At 38.0% G+C, this 21,046-nt stretch overlaps 1 protein-coding gene across 1 annotated transcript in view; it reads right to left on the minus strand.

The window, feature by feature from the left end:
• Positions 1-12,833, minus strand: part of cyb5r4 (cytochrome b5 reductase 4) — a 20,066-nt gene extending 7,233 nt beyond the window's left edge. The window contains exons 1-14 of the mRNA XM_079624641.1: positions 12,576-12,833; positions 11,513-11,631; positions 11,258-11,411; positions 10,369-10,469; positions 8,990-9,074; positions 6,811-6,846; positions 6,620-6,692; positions 5,497-5,554; positions 5,323-5,416; positions 5,202-5,234; positions 4,688-4,810; positions 3,280-3,420; positions 3,028-3,177; positions 1,955-2,105 (exon numbers count right to left, since the gene is read on the minus strand). Coding sequence (XP_079480767.1) covers positions 1,955-2,105; positions 3,028-3,177; positions 3,280-3,420; positions 4,688-4,810; positions 5,202-5,234; positions 5,323-5,416; positions 5,497-5,554; positions 6,620-6,692; positions 6,811-6,846; positions 8,990-9,074; positions 10,369-10,469; positions 11,258-11,411; positions 11,513-11,631; positions 12,576-12,687 — 1,430 coding nt within the window. The 5' untranslated portion in view covers positions 12,688-12,833. The remainder of the gene's footprint in view (positions 1-1,954; positions 2,106-3,027; positions 3,178-3,279; positions 3,421-4,687; positions 4,811-5,201; positions 5,235-5,322; positions 5,417-5,496; positions 5,555-6,619; positions 6,693-6,810; positions 6,847-8,989; positions 9,075-10,368; positions 10,470-11,257; positions 11,412-11,512; positions 11,632-12,575) is intronic.
• Positions 12,834-21,046: the final 8,213 nt, after the last annotated feature.

The following is a 21,046-nucleotide window of genomic DNA, read 5'->3' on the forward strand; positions in this document are numbered from 1 at the left end:
TGTGAGACGCACGTAACATACATGCATTTACATCATTTAAAGGGGTCATCGGATGCCCATTTCCCACAAGTTGGTATGATGCTTTAGGGTCTTCATGTAAAGTGTGTAACATACTTCGGTAAAAATTCCTCAATGGTTGTGTAAAAAAACACCCTTTTACCTCCTCAAAAACAGCTCTGTTCACAGCACCCCGTTTCAATGCATGTCTCTTTAAATGATAATCAGGTGCATGTCTCTTTATATGATAATGAGGTGCATGTCTCTTTAAATGATAATGAGATGCATGTCTCTTTATATGTTAATGAGGTGCATGTCTCTTTATATGATAATGAGGTGCATGTCTCTTTAAATGATAATGAGGTGCATGTCTCTTTATATGATAATGAGGTGCATGTCTCTTTATATGATAATGAGGTGCATGTCTCTTTAAATGATAATGAGGTGCATGTCTCTTTATATGATAATGAGGTGCATGTCTCTTTATATGATAATGAGGTGCATGTCTCTTTAAATGATAATGAGGTGCATGTCTCTTTAAATGATAATCAGGTGCATGTCTCTTTATATGTTAATGAGGTGCATGTCTCTTTATATGATAATGAGATGCATGTCTCTTTATATGTTAATGAGGTGCATGTCTCTTTATATGATAATGAGGTGCATGTCTCTTTATATGATAATGAGGTGCATGTCTCTTTATATGATAATCAGGTGCATGTCTCTTTGAATGATAATGAGATGCATGTCTCTTTGAATGATAATGAGATGCATGTCTCTTTGAATGATAAAGAGGTGCATGTCTCTTTAAATGATAATGAGATGCATGTCTCTTTAAATGATAATGAGATGCATGTCTCTTTATATGATAATGAGGTGCATGTCTCTTTATATGATAATCAGGTGCATGTCTCTTTGAATGATAATGAGATGCATGTCTCTTTGAATGATAATGAGATGCATGTCTCTTTGAATGATAATGAGATGCATGTCTCTTTGAATGATAATGAGGTGCATGTCTCTTTATATGATAATGAGATGCATGCCTCTTTGAATGATAATGAGGTGCATGTCTCTTTATATGATAATGAGATGCATGTCTCTTTGAATGATAATGAGGTGCATGTCTCTTTATATGATAATGAGATGCATGTCTCTTTAAATGATAAAGAGGTGCATGTCTCTTTAAATGATAATGAGATGCATGTCTCTTTAAATGATAATGAGGTGCATGTCTCTTTAAATGATAATGAGATGCATGTCTCTTTGGATGATAATGAGGTGCATGTCTCTTTATGATAATGAGATGCATGTCTCTTTAAATGATAACGAGGTGCATGTCTCTTTAAATGATAATGAGGTGCATGTCTCTTTAAATGATAATGAGATGCATGTCTCTTTGAATGATAATGAGATGCATGTCTCTTTAAATGATAATGAGGTGCATGTCTCTTTATATCAGTGGTTCCCAAACCTGTCCTGAAGGACCCCAACACAGCACATTTTCTTTGTCTCCCTAATCAAACACACCTGATTCAACTCATCAGCTCATTATCACATGGGTTATCACCCCTTTAAAGCACATGCATATTACACTTGCAGGCCATCTATTTACTTAATTGAATCGCAGCCTTTGTGAATTCACAATAGCACTATGCTATAGTTTGGTTTTTGAATGGTTTTAATACATCGTAAACTTTAGAAAACGGTCTGATAATGTGGTTCATGGACTCGGTTACTCGACATGGGTAAATTTGCAATCAAGGATATTTTACAATTAAGTACTCAAATTTTTTTGAGGAATCGTGACAGCCACACCCTTTAATGTGACGAACTACGCCTATGGATGCTCTGCTAGGACACCTGTGTGAACTTAAGCGTAATTGACTTTATACATTTAACTGATGCTTTATGTGTCAAATGCTGTCTCTTTATTGAGTTTTTGGTATGGGCAGACCTGATTGATGTGATGTCCTGTAGGGCCAGCCGTATGAGGCGAGCCATCGGTGTGAATCCGGTGCCGGCCGCTAGCATGTAGAGATGAGTGACGTCCCGCAGGACACGCATCGTGAAGGAGCCCTCGGGGCCGCCCACTGACAGAGCGGCTCCTGGAACAGACACAGCACATGAGCCACAGAGGTTGGCTGGGGATTTAATGGAGCTACAGAGGTTTGCCGGTTCAAATGTTATGTACTGTGTAATGTACTGTGAAAAAAATCTTTTCAAAAGTGTGGGCCGAATAAAACAATTTCTTCAAGACAAATGTTCACCCACCACAGTCCAATAAATGTGTTTTAGAGAAATTATAGGGAACTTTGATATCAGGTGCAAATGACATACAGTTATTATAAGTGATGTCTTCTTCCAAAAGGCAATAGACAAAATAATCAAATTCAACTTACATATTAAAGCTGTGACAAGTCAATTTATATGATATTATAATATACCGTACATACAATTTGATTTTATATCACAAAAAAGTCACCGGAAGTGAAACTGTCAGGATACGAATGTACTATTTATTTGCACTTTTGTTTTTGTTTTTTTCTGTATGTGAAAAACAGGGTTGAGTGCCATTTAGTATTTAATTAAAACATTAACTTTTTAGACATTAAAAAGAAAAATCCAATTCTAATTTCAATTGAGGTACCAAACAGGAAATAGAATAGACTTATAAAATGAAATATAAGACTTAAAGTGAACTGGAATTTTAAAAAATGGCATAATTTTTGTTTGGTGACAGAAGTCGGTGGGAAAATCGATGCATAAATGTGCATATTTTAGCATAAAAAAATTATAATTTATTTATCTATTTATTTTGAGATTGTATATGTCTCACAGGCATATATATTGATGAGGGTGGAATTTCCCAGAAGACTTGTTGAATGTATTTGAATTCAGTAAATCCACTTCCAGTTATCCCAGTTCATTAACTGAAAGGATGAATTTCACCCAGCCCTGATGCAAAAGCACATACCGGTAATACTTTTTCCTTCCAGGTTAAAAACAATAGATATGAGAAATACTAACCAATAGGAAGGTTGGCGAGGTGTGAGGTCAACACTCCATCAGGATAGACCTTTATCATGAGATGAACGTCTGAGCCCATCTCAGCACTGGATTGTGCAGGAGGTATTAGTGTCTGATCCACTGGTGTGTAGGGTTTCACAACATCTGTACCTGTTCACCAAACACACACAACCAGCCTCAAACAGGGCACCTTCCATCCGGTTATATTAGATCAGAAGAGCACTTGATGTGTGAAATAAAGTGAATTATTACCCTGGACAGACGCTTTGAGGTAGACGTGTCTCCCCACAGGAACTTGCATACGTGACCCTGGAGGAAGTTGTAAACGCAAGACCTGCGTGTCATGTGTGACTTCTGTTTTTGAAACCAACACACATTCCCTGTAGAAGAGCCCTGTTATGAAACACATATTCATTTGTATGTTTTACCAAGTTATTTCTTTGATTTTTTAATTAATAAATTGATTGATTTATTTAATAAGAGAGAGAGAGAGAGAGAGAGAGAGAGAGAGAGAGAGAGAGAGAGAGAGAGAGAGAGAGAGAGAGAGAGAGAGAGAGAGAGAGAGAATATTACAACAATAAAGAAATTTCCCATAAAACAAGAAAGAAATGTGAATAAAATTAATGCAATGAGGAGGAAATTGTGAAACAGGCAAATGTACTATCTAACTTTTTATAAAATTATTGGTATCAGCCAAAATATCTGTTTAAGTAGTATTTTACTCAGCCTTAGTAATGTTTAACAAATTGTAATTTTAGAGTCTAAGAAAGGTCAGCAGAAACAAACACTTTCTTTGCGAACTCCATCCTTGTTTTAGGTACTGATGCACATAATAAAAGATCATATTTTAAGTAGTCAGGAATATTTGATTGAATAGGAAAACCTTAAATGGTAAAAAATCATAATTTCTTTGTATTTACATCTCATTTAAAATCCTGAAGGTTTGTTATATTCCAAAAGCTATGTGTGAACATTCCAAGAACATTGTTAATGTAGAAGCACAGCAGAAACAATTAGAATTTTCATTAACACGGTGTCATAAATTAATAATATAAATGACAAATAATAAGGGGCCCAACACCGAGCCTTGTGGCACCCCTTTAGTCCATGCTATGTTACAAAACAATGTTATTTCTCAAATGTGACCCTGGACCACAAAACCACATAATGAAAACATAAGTCTTATGGGTTTTTTTTTAAATTGAGATTTATAAATCATCTGAAAGCTGATTAAATAAGCTTTACATTATTGATGTATGGTTTGTTAGGATACAACTATTGAAAATCTGGAATCTGAGGGAGCAAAAAAAATCTAAACATTGAGAAAATCTCCTTTAAAGTTTTCACGATTGTGCTGCATTCACTCACAAAAATACATGTTTTATATATTTACTGTAGGAAATTTACAAAATATCTTCATGGATCATGATCTTTCCTTAATATCCTAATGATTTTTGGCATAAAAGAAAAATCTATAATTTTGACCCATACAATGTATAGTTGGCTATTGCCACAAATATACCCGTGCGACTCGTGACTGGTTTTGTGATCCAGGGTCACATATGTGTTACTCTATATCTTAAGATCTTAAGATAATCAATCTTTACAAACTTAATTTCGATCTTTGTCTGACAATTGAGTTCACAGGTTTGTTACTCACCACGATCTTTACACTGAGTAAATGTGTCATGGAGTTCCAGTGGTTGCCCCACTTTTGTCCACTTGTCTTTAACAGATTTGCGCAGACACACCTGTACTTTTCCTACAGAGTGGGCCGCCTGGACTATAAGCAGAGACAAATAAAGAAACACTTATTTAAAATGAGAAAATGTTTTCATAATTCATAAGAAACATGTTTTTTTATTTTTTCCTTCACTTATCTTCGGGGCTATTTCTGTATTTTACTAACAAAAAAAGTAACAAAAAGCACCATGGCATTACCATGTTTGTAGGATATGTCTCATAGTAACACCATGGTAATCTTTGAAGTACCCTGGAGTACCATGTAAATATAATGATCCATCGCCGTGGTACTGTACATTTCAAAGGACCAAAGTGATATTAGCGGATTCCTTCAATGTATCATGGTACCGCCATAGTGGGTTTTGTTTTGTACAGATAATTTTCAATATTTCAACACAAAAAAAGCATGTCTCATTTAACATATTACTCACCATCAACATGTCCTTGAACTTCACTGGACAGGCCTGAAAAAGAAACAGTGTTATCACCTTGATAACTGTGTTAGCAGATACACAACGATGTTCGTGTGTGTGTGGCTAGTGAAAGACTCACGCCAGTAGAGAAGGTACGACATCTTCCCCAAGAGCATCTCCACCCGAAGAGTGTCACCCTGTAGATCCACAACTGCACAGCCGGAGCTGGGGATCTGGCGAGGGGAAAACAATAGTGTTTGACTTCACTAAACCTAAAGAAACGACAACCACATAACCACTGCACTTTACCAACCTTCCGCTTGGTGTAAACAACAATATTGACAGTGGCATCTGTCTGGAACCAATCGTACCTAAAGATGAAAAACAATGCTATTTAGTTTGAATAAAATACTAATATTTTTAGAGTGCTGTAAAACTGACAGCACAATAAACTCACTTTGAAGCCAAAAAAAGTGCATCAATCCATCATAAAAGTAATCCATACGGCTCCATGGGGTTTAATAAAGGCCTTCTGAAGCAAAGCAATGCGGTTGTGCAAGATAAATATCCATACTTATAACTTTATCAACTAAAATAACTAGGGTGAACAATCCCTTTAAGTCTGTGCATGACCGTGGACACCTTTTAATATGGTGAATTTTTGTCCACATTTTGTTTAGATATACCGTAATATGAATACTTGGGAATGTTGTTGTTGTTGTTGTTGTACCGCCAGAAGGAATCATGCCATATCCTAGATTTCTGTGACACCGTGTCCTAACCAGATAAGATTCCAGCGACAAATCATTTGTCTGTCTACACTAGACATGACGCGACTGCGAGATGCGTACAAATCAATCAAAACCCACAGCCAATCAGAACAGCGTGTGGGCGGAGTCTCGCGGCGAGTGCACGGCACCAGAGAGTAATCCTGACGGCACTCGAAAGAAAATGGATAAGAAATTCAGAAATATTACACCATTTAAACATTATTAAAAATACATAGACTACGGAGTTACTAAAACAATCTTTCAAATAATACACTTGTTTGTTCACAGTTTGAACGTTCTTGTTTCCATGTGTTTCATTTCAAGATCTGAGGTGAATTATCCATTGTTGCTTTTACAGCAAAAAGCTGGAGCACTAAATGATATTCAAAGTCACATGACACGCTTTTAACATTAAATAAAGCACATAAACAGTGCCTGAGATTATCATTGCCACACGTTGTGTTTGTTTTCCCAGCGTGACGTCGCAGAAAAATAGAAACCGTTTCTAAAATAGAGTCATCGCGTGTCGTCGTCGCGGGCGGTTAGGACAAAAACTCTGATTAACATGCAAAATGTGCATTTTATCGCGCGTCGCGTGTACAGTAGTTAGGACACGTGTGAAACACTGCCACTGTATAATAGTGATCTGATGAAAGTCCAACATACCGAGGGCGAAGATCTTTGGCAGGGAGAGGAGCAGATAAAGGCTCCAGTCTTAAGGGTGGAGGAGCAGACAAACCTGGTGTGAGGAGAATCAAACACACAATCACTCCTCAGGAGTAATAAGTCATGAAGTATTACATACATACTCAGCATTTATAACTACAGTATAAATCCACATGGCTTTGCTGTCATACCGTTCACATGAGTGCTCTCAGTCTTCTCCGTCTGAGCTGTAATAACCAAAGAACCATGTCACAAGGAATTAAAACATAAAAAAGCTTATTTTGTGTTTGATTGTGAACATTTCAGGTTTAATAATACAACAGCATTTGTTAGAACAGAAAACAATTTCAACCCAGAAATGACTGATTATTTGATTACCAGGGGCCTCATTTATAAACGTTGCGTACGCACAAAAGAAGGCGTACGCCGCTCTCTACGCAATAATTGGTATTTATAAAAAGCGAACTTCACGGGAAAATGTGCGGTCCTTCACGCAAGCTCTGACCCAGGTGTACGCACAAAACCGGGTGAAATGAGAAATGGCGACACCGTCGGCAGATGGAAGAAACAGTGAAAGTGTGTGAAACTGTAGACCGTTGTGTAAAAGAAATGGCAATACTGCCTCTCATAAATAACATGAAGACTTCGCAAAGCAAGTCTTACAATTAACAGCCTATCACGAACACCCGTTCATCGATCTGCAGTGTAAAACAAACAAAATCAAACGAAAATCACAACAGAAATGCATATTAACACATATTTGCAAAAAGAAAAGTGAAATATGTTCTGCAATAATATTAGCATGTTATGCAATTCATCCTCATAAATAATATGGTAAACAGAACGAAATAATGTACAAAACAGATATTCTCGTCAATGTGTCCGTCTGGCGGAGCAGATATAGATGCAATCAGATAGACAGATAGATACAGTAGATAGATAGATAGATAGATAGATAGATAGATAGATAGATAGATAGATAGATAGATAGATAGATAGATAGATAGATAGATAGATAGATAGATAGATAGATAGATAGATAGATAGATAGATAGATAGATAGATAGATAGATAGATAGATAGATAATTAGGGAGATAGATAGATAGATAGATAGATGTATTAATTGTCCACTGGGGAAAGTTGTTTTCATAGTAAAAATTTCTTCATCAGCTACGGGATCATGGTATTCATGCATATGCCTTTAGTTTGTTTTATTTTTGATAAAGTATGACGTATGTCTCAACTATTCAGAAAGCTGCAAGAAATTACATTTGCACTGAACTATTTCCCATTTCCAGTAGATTATAACCGACATCTGTAGCTTGTCAGATGCAATTAAATGGATGGAAATAAAATGCCCCATCACAATGCGTAATGACGCACAATGGCTGATCTTGTTTTATTTCGGCCACGGTCCGAGGTTGTGAGGCTACAGCATTTACGGCGTCCGCAACCTTTTGCCACTCAAGTGCCTGTTTGGCATTAGTAATGCCCACACTGTGCCCTCCAAACAACATCTCCTCTTTTCCACCTCGCCAACGATAACTTCTACTTCACATTGAGTGAAGTTACGTTTTTTTGATTTCCTCTCTGTGTTTGCCATGATTTCGCAATCGATGAATATTAACTTGTGGGCGTTTCACGGACTATTTATGGGCAACTATGGGCGTGACATGAAGCCGCAAAAGCTGCGCTACATTGAGAATTGATTGTGATTTATTAAGGGAAAACTGCGTAGGATGTGCGTGCGCACGGTTTTGTAAATCCGAATATTTCTGTGCGTACGCACGTCCTATGTTTCATCCGTACGCCACTTCTGACGCAAATCCTACGCAAAGTTTTATAAATGAGGCCCCTGGTCATGAGACAATATAGTTGAATGAATAATGATATGTGACCCTGGATCACAAAACCAATCATAAGTCGCACGGGTATATCTGTGGCAATAGCAACAAAACATTGTATGGGTGAAAATTATTGATTTTTTTTTTATGCCAAAAATCATTAGGATATTAAGTAAAGATCATGTTCCATTAAGTTATTTAGTAAATGTCCTACCGTAAATATATAAAACATGTATTTTTGTGAGTGAATGCAACACAATCGTGAACATAAATGCACAACTTTAAAAGAGATTTTCTCAATGTGTCCATTTTTTTGCACCCTCAGATTCCAGATTTTCAATAGTTGTGTCTCGGCCAAATATTGTCCTATCCTAACAAACCATACATCAATGGAAAGCTTATTTATTCAGCTTTCAGATAATGTGTAAATCTCAATTTCAGAAAATTGACCCATTTGACTGGTTTTGTGGTCCAGGATCACATATGTTTCCATCTGGCTGAAGTGTGTTCTCCTGCTGACAGGACCTTGAGGAGCAGGACTGAGCTTCACCGCCATCCGTCCCACCAGACACTCCTTCAGCATGGACTCGTAGTTCACCCAGCGGTGCACCTGTGGTGGACAGAGACACAGTCACAGAGCCCTTATACTTCATCCACAAACTATTAGCTTTCACTTGATTCATAGTTTATAAATTGCAGTTTTACATTGTTGATACATTAATAGACTATATAAAAATAGTGAGGTCTTCATTCAGTGTCATTGTAATTATTATTGTTTAATTAGCTCATGTGTAAAGAGTTAGATAATGTGTTTTATCCTTTGTTAACCGTACCTAACAGATGTACAGTATTTTAGGATATGTTAATGATTATTAGGAGTAAATAGTCCTCACTTTAGATTAGGAAATACTAAAAATAACCTGTATTGGACATTAAGGGATCCGAAAATGTGCATGAATTCACTTTTATACATAAACATTTCTTTACATTTCATTACTAATCATTTAGCTTTTTAAAGTTTTCATTAACTATTAACAACTCTGGTTTAAAATAAGACTGGCCTTATTGTTTATATGTAGATATGCGTATGCAACTAACTTTTTTTGTATGTTTGGATACATGGCAAAATGTACAATACAGCAATATAAATAAAACTTATTTATACTATTATACTCCTTAACCCTGTTATCAAAGCTAAACATAAATATTTTTTATATAAAAAGTAATAGGCAGAAACATTTACAGTGACAATAATTATTAGTTACAATATACTGTAAAAAGAGATATTCAGGAAAATAAATGTTATAATGAAGTAATTGAGTCAACTGAAACCAATCATTCATCAAGTGACTGATCAAGTGATTCATTCCATCAATTCAATGATCATAGATTAGGATTAGTAAACATTTGTACATCAGTATTACATTATTTATGTTTATGCTCTCAGAAATGTGTTTTTGTGTCTATGCTAACTTATTTGCAACTTTAAAGGACATTAATGGTTCTTAAAATACATTAAGCATAAATTCACTTCATACATAAACATTTCTTTACACTTATAAACTTACAAATGTAATAACTTTTTAATGTTTTCATGATCTTCTAGCAACTCTGGTTTCGCCTCACCGTTTATACGTAGATATTTGTATGAAACATGTACAGGTACAGACTAGCTCTTTACATATTAGCTAATTAAACAATGATCATTTGAAAATTAAAATGACAATAAATGAAGAACTAAATATTTGTATATAGCCAATTAATGTATCAACATTGTAGAGATTTCAATTTATAAACTATCATCTAACTATAAATAGTGTACAAATGACTAGCAAGTACTTTATCATTGTAAAACAGACTATGTTCTGAAACCAGCATGCAAGTTTTCAAATGCAGGACTTTACCTGGTCAAACAGCTCAGTGCTATCAATCCCAGCAGCCCTCATTAACTCCGCCTCCCCGCCGGGATGGAAATCCATGTACGCGCTCACGTTATAGACCATTCCTACAGCAAACACACAAACACAGGGAGCATGTGTGCATGAGGACGATACAGCCTGGGGTCGGGGGGGAAGACATGAGCAAACACTGGTGGGATTGATGGAGATGGGATCTCTTGTTATTGGATTGATGAAGCATTAGAAAATGAGACCATTAAAAAAATAATAATAATAATATAGGCTATATAATATATATATATATATGTGTGTGTGGGCGGGACTTGATTTTGTCCGTGGGGAATTGATTGGATGGTTGTGGTTTGCTATTGGTGGATCTCATAAGAGTGACAGGTTGCCCCGCCCTCGTCATCAGAGAAGAGAAGATCACATGAATTAAAAAAATATTAATGATATGGATAAATAATTTATAATAAACAGTGCAATATTCCATTAAAAGTAAGAAGTGTCTATTTTGATTTCATAGGGACTTTAATACAATATCAAAATACTAAGTTGAGTACTTTTCTATATTGAAAGTAAAACTTGCACGTGTGATCATGTAATATATATATATATACACACACAAACACAGTATCTTAAATGTTCACCAAGGTTGCATTTAAAAAATAAAAACAGTAATATTTTGAAATATGTATAGCCTATATATAAATATTTTCTATGTTATTAAACTAATTAATTCCTGTGATCAAAGCTGCATTTTCAGTATCATTACTCCACTCTTCAGTGTCACATGATCATTCAGAAATCAGTATAATATGATGATTTGATGCTCAAGAAACATGTATGATTATTGTCACAGCTGAATACAGGGGTGCTGCTGTTGAGGGTGTACCTCTAATGCAGGTCCAGCAGTCATTCCTGGTGTTGTGTTTCTTCAGCTCGTCTTCGGTCACCTCGATCAGTCTTCCTCTCAGTCCGGTCAGGTCGCGGCCACTCTTGGCCAGTCGGATCCAGTCCAGCAGACTGTGTCCGGGCTTCAGTGCCACCTGGACACACACACACAGCATATGTACAGCTGCATTCAGACACAGACGCATTTAAATCACCCCTTAAATCAGTTATCAATGACCCTAGCGTAGGATCTGACCTTATTCCTGGACTGTCCGGCTGGCGAGACTCTCTGCTGGGATCCGACTGATGGGAAACTCTGCGACGGCACGTTCAACATCTCTGATGCTCTAAAACAAGCCCAGTTCCTGACAAAACCTGCCCGAACACACTGGATATCACTAATCAGGAGCTAAACATAGATGAATAAACACTGGCAGAGGTACACCGAGTGCCACTGATCGTGGGAGTTTATTTGTGAGGAGGAGGAGGAAGTGTTATGAGAGTGTAATGAGAAGCGACTTCCTCATTTTAGCAGGTGGCTTTATTATTATTATTATTATTGTTTAGACCTATCAAACATGACAACATGGTCCAATTCAGCTGCTCTAAAAATATATCACACCGATATAAGAGAAAAGTAATAAACAGTAGCGATGACACTGCTGTCATAACAGCACCAACAGCAACACTTTCCTAGCACTCGAGAAACTGTCGCGGAAATATGACGTCATTGTTGTGCTCAGGCGATCATAAAGATTTCATAATAAAAGTCGAATCTATGACAAACTGATATATAAAAGTCCTGTCAAAATTAAAAGATGGGATTTTGCTGGATTTAGTTGATAAATATATTTTATTTATTTGCCTTTATTTAATTTTAAAGTGTTGATCTTGTAATCATTGATATGGGTCTTATTGTGTTTGGAAGGATATTATTTATTATTTTAAACCTATATATTTTATTTATGTATTTCGTTTTACAGCTCCAAAATGTAAACAGAAGCAGTTATGCGTTTATCAGTGACTTCTGTAATATTTGAATTAACGTACACTTCTTAATTCTGACATCTACCAGATGTCTCTCAGACATTTATATGTATATATTATTCTTAAAAATTTCCCAACTAAACTAAACTCGAAACATTCAGAAACAAAATCTGTTACGATGTATGAATAATGTAGGCTATGTCAATTAAGTTAATATAAGTATGAATATTATTTCAGCTGATCTTTAGCCTAATGAAAACAGTGTTTGAAGAGCAACTATCTCGATACACACTCTTTCTTAAACTTGGTTATTATGCATCTTAAAAACTCACCAGACAAAACACTGGAGATGACAGAAAAGACGGTTGAAATGTTCCCTCTGTTTTCAACTCTATAATCTTCCTCCTCCTCTTCCTCAAAGTCCTCTTCATCTTCCTTCACCATTCCAGTGAAATAACTTTTACGATCAGTGTTTTTCTTTTCTTTTCTATATTACACCTAATTGTCAGTCAGATCAAACAAATGCATGGCTTTATATTTTGACAGGAGGTACATGCGGATCTTGCTTGACTTTTATTATTGGCTAATCTGGTTAATCCAACCAATAGGAACTAGTATAGATTAGCCTATACTGAATGACACAGGACTTCAAAGAAAGAGTTAAGACTTCAAAATAAAAGTCTTAGTCCTAAATAAAGTATCAAAGTTTTACAATTTGCTCTACTGCCATTGTGAAACTTCAAACATCCTTATGTCCTTTCGATTTTAATCAAACTCTCATATTTAGCATGATGCAGAAGAAAAACAAACTCTGAATCATTGGGCAAAATGTTAGGCTATACTTTTAACAAATTCTTTGATCAATTGATGCACAACTATAACGTCTCGAAGACTGTGAGATGAGTTTGACTGCATATGCATCTTTACAAGGGATTTCTTGGGTTCAGTTATCAGTTCATTCACTGAGAGAGAGAGAACAACTCTTTCTATTGGACACTTCATTTCTTCTCAATAGATGGCCTCAAAAAAGTAACGGACTAAAAAGACACACAAAAAGATGTCTATTCAAATGCAATGTGATGCATTCTCTCTAACTGATAAAAGATGTAATTAATCGTCATGTAAATGCAGTATAAAGTGCATTGATCTGTCCTGCTTTTCCCAGAAACACTGCAAGAAGTAGATCGGAGATGATAGTTGGTAGTGTCTATGTTTTGCTGTGGGAAACGCCACCCTGGTTATTATTATTTTTTTTACTTTTTGCAGTCACAGAAATATTTGGTGTCTGGATGAGTCGTGTGAAAGATGTGTTTCCAACATGAATGCAGCTTGAAGGAGACGCTTGTGATAGTTTTCTCACAGACCTGAAGATAAAGGCTAACACTGCTCGTCTTGTCTTGTTTATGTATTTAGCACTGTTAAAACCAACCAAAGTTGAATCGTAGTGCTTTACATAATAATTCTAAAATAAGGACACGCATTGACCAATAAAACTACAACATATAAAAACGCAACATTGAACTGTTACATGCTAAACATTAAATGATGTTGTAATGTTCTGGAGGAGTTATGATTAAAAGGTTTGCCAGATATGGTGCTGATTATTTCAAGATTTATACACCAACAATAAAAGTGTGTACCTATTTCTAAGATGGACAGGAAGCCATTTTAGAGAAGCAAATTCAGGGGTGATTGATTAGTGTTTCTTTACCCTCCTTAAAGGGATAGTTCACCCACAAATGAAAAGTAGTATAGAAAAATGAGTATTACTGGATCAAGTGCTGCTGAAAAAGATGCGTCTTCAGCCGGACTCAGCAGCTGTGGTTGAGTTGGGAAGATCATTCCTCCAGCAGGGAACCGTCATGGTAAAGGTCCGAGAGAGAGATGTTGAGTCTGGAGTGATGAGTTCAGGTACAGGGGAGCAGAGACAGTGGTTGTTCTGTAGGCAAACGTCAGTGACTTGAATTTGATGCGAGCGGCAACCGGCAACCAGTGCAATTTAGTGAGGAGAGGAGTGACGTGTGTCTCTTCGGCTCGATAAAGACACTCCAGCTGCAGCATCTGGATCAGTTGCAGAGGTTTGACTGATGCTGGGAGACCATTACAATAGTCCAGTCTGAACAAGTGCCAGGACAACAAGGGAGGAACAAGGAGTTGTGTAGCTCTGATAGGAAGGGTCTGATCGTCCTGAGGCAAATCTACAGGACCGGGCAGTGCTAGCAATGTGGTCTGTGAAGTTCAGTTGATCATCAATTACAACTCGCAGGTTCCTGGCTGATCTTGAGTTATATGGTGTATATGACGTTCTTCTTTCAGACGAATACAATCAGAGTTATATTAAAAAATGTCCTGGCTCTTCCAAGCTTTATAATGGGAGTGAATGGCTGTTTGTCTTTGGAAGTCCATTAAAGTGCATCTATTCATGATAAACAACGCAATGACGAGTGCGGTTGCCCAGCCCTGTTTGTTTGAACCGCGAGATTGCCGTCATTACGTGGTGTGTCAGTTCAAGGGTTAAGGCCATTGCCCACTGAGTCCGAAATTTTCGTATGCGTTTTTTCGTATTCGTGATTCAGTGGCTCTGAATTGTCAAAGCACCATTCAAACACCATTCAAACTGCTTTTTACGGATGCGAAAAACGCAGAAAATCAAACCCGTTTCGATTTTTTTTATGACGGACGAAAGTTTCGGAGGCAGTGTGCAAGCGTGATTGGCATAACGTGAGGTCGTATTTATTTTTTAACGTGCGAAAATTTCGGATGCGAATTTCGGACTCAGTGTGCAATGGCCTTTACTCTTTTGCCGTAAATCGATGCGTACGGCCGTCTGCCGGAAGCTATTTTAGTCGATAAAGTTTTAAATATGTATATTTTTCTTTTACATGAACACATCGCTTCACTTCAGAAGGCCTTTATTAACCCCCGCAGAGCCGGGTCGAGCACTTTTATCATGAATAGTTGCGCTTTGATGGACTTCCAAAGACAGAAACCCATTCACTCCCATTAACAAGCTTGGAAGAGCCAGGACATTTTTTTATATAACTCTGATTGTATTCGTCTGACAGAAGAAAGTCATATACACCCAGGATGGCTTCCGGGTGAGTAAATCATGGGCGAATTTTCATTTTGGGGTGAACTATCCCTTTAAGCCTCACCGTGGTATTTTGCACCAATTGTAATTGAGACAAAGATGTGGCGGTGATGCCAGAAAACAGAGTTACAGAAATATATCTGCGCTAGAATAAGGAGTGGATTACTCTTTCAAAGCCTGCATTTGATAAAAATGGTTTGCACCCCTGCTAAAGACTTTACATTTTGAAAAGTACATTTAAGATTATAAAGTTGTTATGAAACGGTAACTGTCCTGGTGTTTTCTTCTGTGCCCCGTATATTCGAGTGAAGCGCTTCTGGAACAAGAACACATGTGGGCGGGGCTTGATTGTGTCTGTGGGGAAGTGATTGGATGGTTGTGGTTTGCTATTGGCTGATCTCATGTGAGTGACAGGTTGCTCCGCCCACATCATCAGAGAAGAGACGAGATTGGAGAGATGTCACTGCAAGAGGGATGGGAAGTTATTCTGATTCAAGATTACCAGAAACTTGAAGATAAAAAAATGTGCATGAATACATTATTTATAATAAATACTGCACTATTCCATTAAAAACAAGAATATTAAATTTTTATTTAATAAATTTTTTTATCAATAAATGGGAATAACCTGACCGTGTGGATTTATTTCTTTAGTAATGAGATATATCATAAATCAAACCATTTTCAGCAAGTAACCTCAAGAACAAGTACCTCTTATTAACACTACCACAATATAGTAATACTGGTCATTAAAAATTAAATGTCTGCACAAGTATCAACATTAAATTATCTTTCTAAGACGCTTGTACTTTAATGGCAATGGATCACATTACTGTTCTGATGGAGCAATTATATCCCAGGAAACATTCATTTAATAATTTAGCTTGAGATGACGCAATGTAATTTATTAACACTTTATTTTATGACTGACAAATTGAAACTGGAAAAGAAAGATGTGTGGAGGACATACACCGTACATATAAACCCAATCATTGCTATACATGTTATTGAACTGTTTTTGTTATTAATATTATTTTTTAAACGTGTAATTGACAGGTGTGTTCTGTTCTCGTCGTGAGCAGTAAGTGATGCTCTGCTGCCCTCTTGTGTTTACTGACAGACATTCAGCCTGGATATAGTTTTATATGATTAGCTGGAATGTAATTAGCAAAAATTAAAAAATGACAGAAACCATCGATGAACTGGTTTCCCTTGAGTTATGCAAGACAATAAGTAAGACAACTTTTGACTTCCTGTTTTTTTTCCCAGCTCTGTTCAACTCTACTAAAGTGATCAACTGGCAGGTAAATGTTGTTTGTTCATCAGAGACCATTCTGACCATTCTGTTTTAACTCAATCGGTGGAGCTTTAAAGACAGCACACTTCGTTTTTCAACTTTTTTATTTTATTGATTTAATAGTTTTGTTTTGTTTTTGTGAACTATTCCTGTACCGAACACACTGCAGGCCATGACGCCTATTCTGGAATACATGCTTGTGCTTGCATTCTTTTATTTTCTTTCTGGTGTGTACAACAGCAGAGCGTGTAACATTCTAATGACATCATCACGTGGAGCTGCAGTTGTTACAGTGACAGCTGAACATTCTGATGACATCATCACGTGGAGCTGCAGTTGTTACAGTGACAGCTGAACATTCTAATGACATCATCACGTGGAGCTGTAGTTGTTACAGTGACAGCTGAACATTCTGATGACATCATCACGTGGAGCTGCAGTTGTTACAGTGACAGCTGAACATTCTGATGACATCATCACGTGGAGCTGCAGTTGTTACAGTGACAGCTGAACATTCTAATGACATCATCACGTGGAGCTGCAGTTGTTACAGTGACAGCTGAACATTCTGATGACATCATCACGTGGAGCTGCAGTTGTTACAGTGACAGCTGAACATTCTAATGACATCATCATGTGGAGCTGCAGTTGTTACAGTGACAGCTGAACATTCTAATGACATCATCACGTGGAGCTGCAGTTGTTACAGTGACAGCTGAACATTCTGATGACATCATCACGTGGAGCTGCAGTTGTTACAGTGACAGCTGAACATTCTAATGACATCATCATGTGGAGCTGCAGTTGTTACAGTGACAGCTGAACATTCTAATGACATCATCACGTGGAGCTGCAGTTGTTACAGTGACAGCTGAACATTCTGATGACATCATCATGTGGAGCTGCAGTTGTTACAGTGACAGCTGAACATTCTAATGACATCATCACGTGGAGCTGCAGTTGTTACAGTGACAGCTGAACATTCTAATGACATCATCACGTGGAGCTGCAGTTGTTACAGTGACAGCTGAACATTCTGATGACATCATCACGTGGAGCTGCAGTTGTTAGAGTGACAGCTGAACATTCTGATGACATCATCACGTGGAGCTGCAGTTGTTACAGTGACAGCTGAACATTCTGATGACATCATCACGTGGAGCTGCAGTTGTTACAGTGACAGCTGAACATTCTGATGACATCATCACGTGGAGCTGCAGTTGTTACAGTGACAGCTGAACATTCTAATGACATCATCACGTGGAGCTGCAGTTGTTACAGTGACAGCTGAACATTCTAATGACATCATCACGTGGAGCTGCAGTTGTTACAGTGACAGCTGAACATTCTAATGACATCATCACGTGGAGCTGCAGTTGTTACAGTGACAGCTGAACATTCTAATGACATCATCACGTGGAGCTGCAGTTGTTACAGTGACAGCTGAACATTCTAATGACATCATCACGTGGAGCTGCAGTTGTTACAGTAGGCTTGTTTGAGATGAGCAAAATCTGCGCAGAACCGATCACCGGTGATCACAGCGAGATGCATGCCGGTTAGAAATGTGTCCGACTGCGTTCTGCCTGGCTCTGATGTCATGCTGACGTATGTCAAAAATCTCTCGCGAGCGCAAGCCACACCTGTCGGATTCTGCAGTCGAGCGCAGTTGCTCTCCACCGACTGCGCGGTTCAAAAGCATGATGGGAAACGACTTGCTGACGACACAGCTTAATGCTCATTGGTTTAAACAACCGTGATGTATTGTTCTTTTTTTAAATGTTTGAATTTAAAACTCTGATTTCGTGTTTTTATGTGTATAAATTATGTGTGAGTATTCCAAAACTCTCTGACAGTGCGATCTCTATGGATTATGTGATTATGTCATTTTTATATATATATATAAAAATAAATATATATATATATAGGCCATATATAAAAACACGTCTGTAGTAAAGAAACAAATGATTGATAAACACGTAGCCTATTTGGAGTGGGATTGAATAAGTGCTTTGGGTGTCTTGTTCATTATATTTATTTTCATATAAAAGCAACAGAACTTAAATTACATCCAGTTTATTACCAACACTGTGCACGAGCGTGAATTCCGTGAATTCCGCGATATCCATCTTTGATCTCACAGCTGTCAGATCCACTGTGAGAAGAGAGAACTGTCCGGCTTGCCTGCACTTTTTTCACTCCTCCCCTCACTGCAGCCGCCTAGTCTCGCATACATTTCAGGCGAGGCAAGGCGCATCTCAAACAAGCCTAGTGACAGCTGAACATTCTGATGACATCATCACGTGGAGCTGCAGTTGTTACAGTGACAGCTGAACATTCTAATGACATCATCACGTGGAGCTGCAGTTGTTACAGTGACAGCTGAACATTCTAATGACATCATCACGTGGAGCTGCAGTTGTTACAGTGACAGCTGAACATTCTGATGACATCATCACGTGGAGCTGCAGTTGTTAGAGTGACAGCTGAACATTCTGATGACATCATCACGTGGAGCTGCAGTTGTTACAGTGACAGCTGAACATTCTGATGACATCATCACGTGGAGCTGCAGTTGTTACAGTGACAGCTGAACATTCTGATGACATCATCACGTGGAGCTGCAGTTGTTACAGTGACAGCTGAACATTCTGATGACATCATCACGTGGAGCTGCAGTTGTTACAGTAGGCTTGTTTGAGATGAGCAAAATCTGCGCAGAACCGATCACCGGTGATCACCGCGAGATGCATGCCGGTTAGAAATGTGTCCGACTGCGTCCCGCCTGGCTCTGATGTCATGCTGACGTATGTCAAAAATTTCTCGCGAGCGCAAGGCACACCTGTCGGATTCTGCAGTTGCGCGCAGTTGCTCTCCACCGACTGCGCGGATCAAAAGCATGATGGGAAACGACTTGCTGACGACACAGCTTAATGCTCATTGGTTTAAACAACCGTGATGTATTGTTCTTTTTTAAAATGTTTGATATTAAAACTCTGATATCATGTTTTATGTGTATAAATGATCTGTGAATATTCCCAAACTCTATGACAGTGCGATCTCTAGGCCTATATGGATTATGTGATTATGTCATTAAAATATATATATATATAAACACATGTATTAAAGAAAAGAAAAAAAAGATTGATAAACACGTATTTGGAATGGGATTATATAGCCTAACAAGTGATTTGGGTGTCTTGTTCATTATATTTATTTTCATATTTAAGCAACAGAACTTAAATTGCATCCAGTTTATAGCAACACTGTGCACAAGCGTGAATCCCGTGAATCCCGCGATATCCATCCTTGATCTCACAGCTGTCAGATCCACTGTGAGAAGAGAGAACTGTCCGGCTTGCCTGCACTTTTTTCACTCCTCCCCTCACTGCAGCCGCCTACTCTCGCATACATTTCAGGCGAGGCAAGGCGCATCTCAAACAAGCCTAGTGACAGCTGAACATTCTGATGACATCATCACGTGGAGCTGCAGTTGTTACAGTGACAGCTGAACATTCTAATGACATCATCACGTGGAGCTGCAGTTGTTACAGTGACAGCTGAACATTCTGATGACATCATCACGTGGAGCTGCAGTTGTTACAGTGACAGCTGAACATTCTGATGACATCATCACGTGGAGCTGCAGTTGTTACAGTGACAGCTGAACATTCTGATGACATCATCACGTGGAGCTGCAGTTGTTACAGTGACAGCTGAACATTCTAATGACATCATCACGTGGAGCTGCAGTTGTTACAGTGACAGCTGAACATTCTGATGACATCATCACATGGAGCTGCAGTTGTTACAGTGACAGCTGAACATTCTGATGACATCATCACGTGGAGCTGCAGTTGTTACAGTGACAGCTGAACATTCTAATGACATCATCACGTGGAGCTGTAGTTGTTACAGTGACAGCTGAACATTCTGATGACATCATCACGTGGAGCTGCAGTTGTTACAGTGACAGCTGAACATTCTAATGACATCATCACGTGGAGCTGCAGTTGTTACAGTGACAGCTGAACATTCTAATGACATCATCACGTGGAGCTGCAGTTGTTACAGTGACAGCTGAACATTCTGATGACATCATCACGTGGAGCTGCAGTTGTTACAGTGACAGCTGAACATTCTAATGACATCATCACGTGGAGCTGCAGTTGTTACAGTGACAGCTGAACATTCTGATGACATCATCACGTGGAGCTGCAGTTGTTACAGTGACAGCTGAACATTCTGATGACATCATCACGTGGAGCTGCAGTTTGTACAGTGACAGCTGAACATTCTGATGACATCATCACGTGGAGCTGCAGTTGTTACAGTGACAGCTGAACATTCTGATGACATCATCACGTGGAGCTGCAGTTGTTACAGTGACAGCTGAACATTCTGATGACATCATC

Source organism: Phoxinus phoxinus, assembly GCF_949152265.1.
Source record: "Phoxinus phoxinus genome assembly, chromosome: 10".
Taxonomy (NCBI): domain Eukaryota; kingdom Metazoa; phylum Chordata; class Actinopteri; order Cypriniformes; family Leuciscidae; genus Phoxinus; species Phoxinus phoxinus.